Source organism: Orycteropus afer, unplaced genomic scaffold (assembly GCF_000298275.1).
Source record: "Orycteropus afer afer isolate SDZICR_OR568_19922 unplaced genomic scaffold, OryAfe1.0 scaffold00069, whole genome shotgun sequence".
Lineage (NCBI taxonomy): Eukaryota > Metazoa > Chordata > Mammalia > Tubulidentata > Orycteropodidae > Orycteropus > Orycteropus afer.
This window is the reverse complement of record NW_006921656.1, coordinates 2141282-2147436: the sequence shown is the minus strand read 5'-3', so window position 1 is coordinate 2147436 and position 6155 is coordinate 2141282. Positions and strand designations below refer to the sequence as shown.

The 6155-nt window shown below is 49.0% G+C and overlaps 1 protein-coding gene across 1 annotated transcript in view; it reads right to left on the bottom strand.

The window, feature by feature from the left end:
* Positions 1-1490: 1490 nt before the first annotated feature.
* AGO2 (argonaute RISC catalytic component 2) overlaps positions 1491-6155 on the bottom strand; it is a 55557-nt gene continuing 50892 nt past the window's right edge. The window contains exons 16-18 of the mRNA XM_007940531.2: positions 2927-3028; positions 1768-1967; positions 1491-1599 (exon numbers count right to left, since the gene is read on the bottom strand). Coding sequence (XP_007938722.1) covers positions 1491-1599; positions 1768-1967; positions 2927-3028 — 411 coding nt within the window. The remainder of the gene's footprint in view (positions 1600-1767; positions 1968-2926; positions 3029-6155) is intronic.

Genomic DNA, 6155 nt, shown 5'->3' with positions numbered 1-6155 from the left:
CGGCATAAACACAGCTGTCCGCTGTCATCCTTTCTGAGCTGTCGGGATCAGCACGACGGTTTACAGATTGGCACACCCACATCTGAGGCCCAGGATAAGCATCCTAACACACATGTCCTGTCTTCCGCGGGCCTCGCCACCGGGAGCAGGGCCCCGTCGCCAGCTGCTGGCCTCCCACACGACGCAGGGCCAGACCCCTCGAGAGAGAGGATACCCGCGGCTTGCTACATAGTTCAGTGTATAGGTCCTATGAAATCCGTCCAATGCCACACGCAGGCGGGGTGCGCTCTGACACGCCAGCTCGCTTCCTGGGAATGGGAGAATAAATCAATCCCACTTGTGCTTAATCGGCCGAGCTATGGAGAGGAAGGGGGGGAGATGGAGTCACGGCTACACCATCTGCATGGGGGGACGTGGGCCGTGTCACATTGAGTCAACTGCATATCCCTGTCCTTAAGCACTAGGGACCACGAGGCGGGGTTCAGCCTCCAGGCTCCACAACGCTCTCAATATGCTAAACAGATCACAAGAAGCACCCCGTAGTCAATAAAGTAAAAAACAGCATCTACCTATCACGTTAATACTGCAAATCAGATATATATTTTTCTCTTACATTAAAGACACAACAGTGAAAAAGGATTGTACTGTATTTCTCACCACAGACCCGTATTCCTTAGAAACTTTGGAAAATAAATGTCACAGTCCTAGAGGACAAACCTTAACAATTAGACTGTCGGTATATTGTCTCTCTCTCTCTCTGTCTCTCTCTCTCTTTTTTTTTTTTCCTTTAAATAAACTTTTAATAAAATGGCACTTGTCTGCCAATCTCTCTGGACCTAAAAATGCTGTACACACACATGGCCATCTCCTGCCACTGCTCCTTGCTTCAAGCGGAGTGAGAGGACGCAGCGGCAGGACGAGGACACCTGTGGCTGTGCCGCCACACAGCACCTGCCGGGCCCCTGGGGACCCAGCAGGGCCACCGGAAGCAACTTCCATGACGACACTGGGATGTGCGTGGCGCCTGAAAACCATCACCACGGTTTGTCTCCTCTCTCACTGTCGAAAGCACATTTGCAGTGAGGTTGAGCCCATCCATTTCATAGAGAACCATGTGTTAAAAGCAAGTAAATCGAATGACCAAGGAAATTAAAAGTGTTTTAAAACCCTGAGTTCATACATCGGTTTTAGGAGAATTTTTTTTCTTTTTTTTTTTAGGAAACACGGGACTTCTATTTTTAGTGAGCAGCGTATAGATTTTGGCAAACCATCTTTCCTACGACAACGGGGTCTCATACAGGTCTGCAGTTCAAAACCCGAGTTTGAAATCTGGGACGAAAGGCATTCTGGGAAATGGAGAATCTAATAAAATAAAGGACGTCTCATATTCAATGCTGGCTGTCACGGAAGGGCTGGGCATCTGTTGGTCTGAGTGTAGCTGGTCTCATGTGAATCCAACTCGGTACACAATCGCTAAACACTAAAACATGTCAAGCAAAGTACATGGTGCGAAGCGTATCCTGGTGGACCTGCACGGCCTTGGCCAGGGCCTGGTGGTCTCGTCCGTTGCTCTGCCCAGAGGTATGGCTTCCTTCCGCGCTGCAGAGACAGAGAGAAAGGGGTGCAGTCCTGAGTGCACGTGTGGGCGAGGCGGGGCCATGCTGAAGCTCGTCACATGGCTGGCAAGCAGCGGGGAGGCTGTGAGCACTCTGTCTGTTTCAGGAACAGCCCTCTGGCCAGGAGCAGTGTGCCCGGGCCCCCACTCACCTGTCGTGTTCCTTGTCCACCAGGTGGTACCTCGCCCGAAAGGCCACCAGGTGAGCGTAGTAAGCTGGCGCAGGGATGGACACGGAGCGCGTGCAGCGCACGTAGGTGTGACACAGCTGGTAGGTCAGGATCTGCAGCTCGTCGGAGGAGAAACGATTGTCATCCCACAGCACGTGGTAGTGGGAGGGCCTGCTTGTTCCCTGGAAGCAGAGGAGAGGGTCAGGGCGGCTCAGGTCAGCCATGGGGGCACCCAGGGAGACGTCGAAAGCCATGAGGAGGACGCGCTGGAAGATCACTCAACAGCATGCTGTCGAGAAGACAGCATCAGGACGGTGCACATCAGGGGACCCATGTTTGTAAAATAAAGACGATAGGAAAGACGTACAGCACCATTCGAGGGTTGGCTTGTGTGGCTGTGTTTGCCTGTATTCACTTTTCAATAGTGCTTTGTTTCTTTTTAAAGGCAGGGAACACATTTCCAGTAGAAGTTACGAATTAACAATAACGTTTTTTAAATGGGTGTTTCAACATGTGGGCAGTATTAATTACGTGGTTTTTTTGTCATTTAAAGTCTTTAAAAACACAAAGAGGCAGGAAAGGTTTATATATGGAAGGAATCTTTCTTTGTTGGTTACCAGGGGTGGGAGGGGAAGTGGGGGAACATGGCAAAAATAAATAAAAATACAAAGAGGCAGGAAGCAGCTACCTGGCCCCCACCGACAGAGACCCCATGCGGGCCTGATGCTCCCCAAACAGCCGGCTGCAGCACTTGTCCTGCAGCACTGGACACAGAGTGGTCCCCACACAGGGCCTGCCTGCTCTGCCTCCCCCCGCACCTGCCCAGCACCCACTCTAGCTGGCCTCTGGGGCCAGGCGGCCATCATAGGCCCTTGCAGTGTATGACCCTGTGGAAAGGCCCTGACCATCGTGGGCAGCAGGATGCTTTCATCCCGAAGCAGCCTGAGGTCCTGTTTGTTCTTTGGTTACTGTTTGTCTTTCTCGGCTGGAACATCAGCTCGGTGGGGGCTGGAGTGCCACCTGAGCTGATCACATCTCTTGTGCATGACCCTGGTGTCTGCACGTGGTCTGTGTCAGCCAGAGTTTGCTGAGCGAGTGGACAGAGAGCCCGGCCTATGACCGGGGGCAGGCCCGCCCTTACCTGGATGCCGGCGTGGCTGCACAGGTAGAAGTCAAACTCGGTCGGGTGGGTGATCTTTGTGTCCACGGTTGTGCCTGCTGGGATGTTGCCACTCTTCCCAACCTTCAGCAACACAGGAATCTCGTCAGACATGTGCAGGGCGCCAGGACAGAGAAAAGTAAAACTGAGCCCATAAACGAGCCCGCCCAGTCACCTTCCCATGCCCCTTTGGGGGCCAGCCTCGTTTCCGAGTCTCTAAATTGGTCAGTACATGTGCCCAGGGCCACAGCATCAGAATAACATTAAACTGCAGAGCACAGTTAGATGAGTTGGCGTCCATGTGGAACGGGGTTCCTTTTTTCACATCTCATGGACACCACACGCACAAGGTGCTCTCTCCATGTTCCTGAGGAATCTGCACCTGAGAATCTTCATGATGCCCCTGATCCTCTGGCTTGAGGATGTGACGGAAACTGCCATCACAGACAAATCTGAAGCCACACTGGACAGTAGACACGTGTCAGGCCGTCATCCGTGCCCAGATGTGCACAGCATGCAAGACCAACCGTCAGGACGACCTGGAAGCTGACGGAGCATGGCCAATCATGGCGTTTAACTGCCACCCAGAGAGCAGACGGCCTCAGTGCAGGCCACCAAGAAGCAGGGGTGGTGTGCCTACAAATGACACAGAACTACAAATGTCAGCTCTGAGATCAGAAAGCCACCAAGATCCAACAGGGGTCATCTAGGTCACACACAGTTCATAGAGATATTGTTTCACATCCTAGTCTGGTGAGTAGTGTCTGGGGTCTTAAAAACTTGCAAGTGACCACGTGAGAAGCAACCATTGGTCTCTTCCCACCTGGAATAAAGGAGAATGAAGAACATGGAAGAGTTGAGGAAGCAATCAGTCCAATGGACTATGGTCCATGTAAGTCATAGCCTCCTCTAACCTGAGACCAAAGAACTAGATGGTGCCAGCTACTACCATAGACCACTCCGACCAAGACCACAAGAGAAGGTCCCAGTAAGAATGGGTCAACAATGCAGAGCAAAATTCAAAGTGGAAAAAAAAAAAAAAAAACCACCCAAGAATTCCTGGTCTGAACCTGCAATGTGCAGATGACACACCTTGCTGCTGAGGGTCAACAGGACTTGAGCACTTACTAACGAAGAAAAGACTACAGCCTTCAGGATGGATCAGACCTCAACGTAAGTAAACAAAATCCTCACAACTGGATCAAGAAGCAATGTCATGATGAATGCAGAAAAGACTGCATTAATCAGGGATTTCATTTTACTTGGACCCACAGTCAACATGGTGGAAGCACCGGTCAAGAAATCAAACGACATGTGAGTTGGAACCGACTTACAGCACCTGCCAACAACAACAACAACAACATCGGGTCTGAAAAGAGACCAGCAGGAACCCTTGGGACTATGCCCTGAGACAGCCTTCTAACTTGAAACTGAAGAGACGCCCAGAGACCACCTTTCAGCCAATTAATAGATGGGACTACAGAGCGAACAATGACAACCAAGAAGAATGCTTTACTTAAAATTAACTGCACTCCACGAGGCCAAAGGGCAACATTTGCCCAACATCAAAGAGGCTCCAGGGAGGGACGGGACCAGAGCGGCGGGAAGAGGGAGTAGACAGGAAGAGTGCTGACACACCGCAGGGATCACAACCAACGTTGCGGCACAACCTGTGTATGAACTGATCACAAAACTACCTTGCTATGTAAACTGCTGCCCAAAACACAATAAAAAATTAGAAGGAAAAAAGTGACCAACTTCAGCTAACTGGAGCACCCACCCCCAAACACAAGACAACTCCCGGCCCCAACCACCAAAGTCACTGATTTATTATTTTTTTGATTGAGCAACATTTCAAATATTCATACAAGGACAGTGCACCCCCTATGCATCTTTAGAATGTTTCAAAAATAAAACATTTGAAATTAGTGGGCCCTTCATATTCCTCCCTGACTTCATTGCCTTTTCCTTCCAAAGCACAATCTCAAATTCACACTTTATTATTCCCACACATGCTTGTGTATTTTTGCTACATATATAAGTATCCATGAGCTTTATACTGTGTTGCTTTGCAGGTTAAAAACCACACATGAATCACAGAAACATATTATGCTATATATTACAATTTTGAGATGTATACTTTGATGTTGCTGTTGTATGCTGATCACAGCACCCCTAGAGGACAGAGTGGAACTGCGCCAGAGAGTTTCCCAGGCTGGAATCTTTACCGAAGCAAACCCAAAACCAAACCCACTGCTGTGGAGTTGATTCCAAGACACAGCACCACTGGTGGATAGAGGAGAACAGCCCTGTAGGGTTTCCCAGGCTGTAATCTTACTAGGAGCTCTGATAGCATAGTGCCTAAGGCACTTGGCTGCTAACCAGAAGGCTGGCAGTTCAAACCCACCAGCCACTCCTCGGAAGGAAGGTTGGGCAATCTACTTCTGTAGTGATACTGTTTCGGAAACCCAAGGAGGAGTGGCTATGAGTTGGGTCTGACTCGACAGTACATAACAACAAGAACAACAATCTTACTACTTGTGATTAGAATGCCAAAGTTGGAAACAAAGAAGAATAACCAGTAGTTGGAAAATAAGCCTTGGTGATAGAATTGACACTGCAGATTGCATGATAGAATTTTGCAAGACCAACAACTTATTCATTGCAAATACATTTTTCCAGCAACCTAAGTGGCCGCTATACACGGGGACTGTACCAGATGGAGTACACAGGAATCAGGTCGATTACATCTGTGGACAGACGCAATGGCAAAGCTCAATATCTTTAGCTTCAACACAAGGCCAGGAGCTGATTATGGAATAGACCATCAACCGCTTATATGCAAGTTCAAATTGAAGCTGAAGAAAATTGAAGCAAGTCCACGAGAGCCAAAATATGACTTGATTACATCCCACCTGAATGTAGAGACCATCTAAAGAATAGATTTGATGCATTGAACACCAATGACCGAAAACCACAGGAATTATGGGATGAGGTCAAGAACATTATCCATGAAGAAAGCAAGAGGTCATTAAAAAAGACAGGAAAGCGGAGGCGGGGCAAGATGGCAGACTAGGCAGAAGGATTGCACAGACCCTCTTCAACAAAGAAAAGGGAAACGAATTAACACAGACACAGAAGATAATCTTGGACCCCTGAGCCTTGAAGGAAAGGATGCAGAATTGGACTAAACCCCAACTAGCAGAAGAAT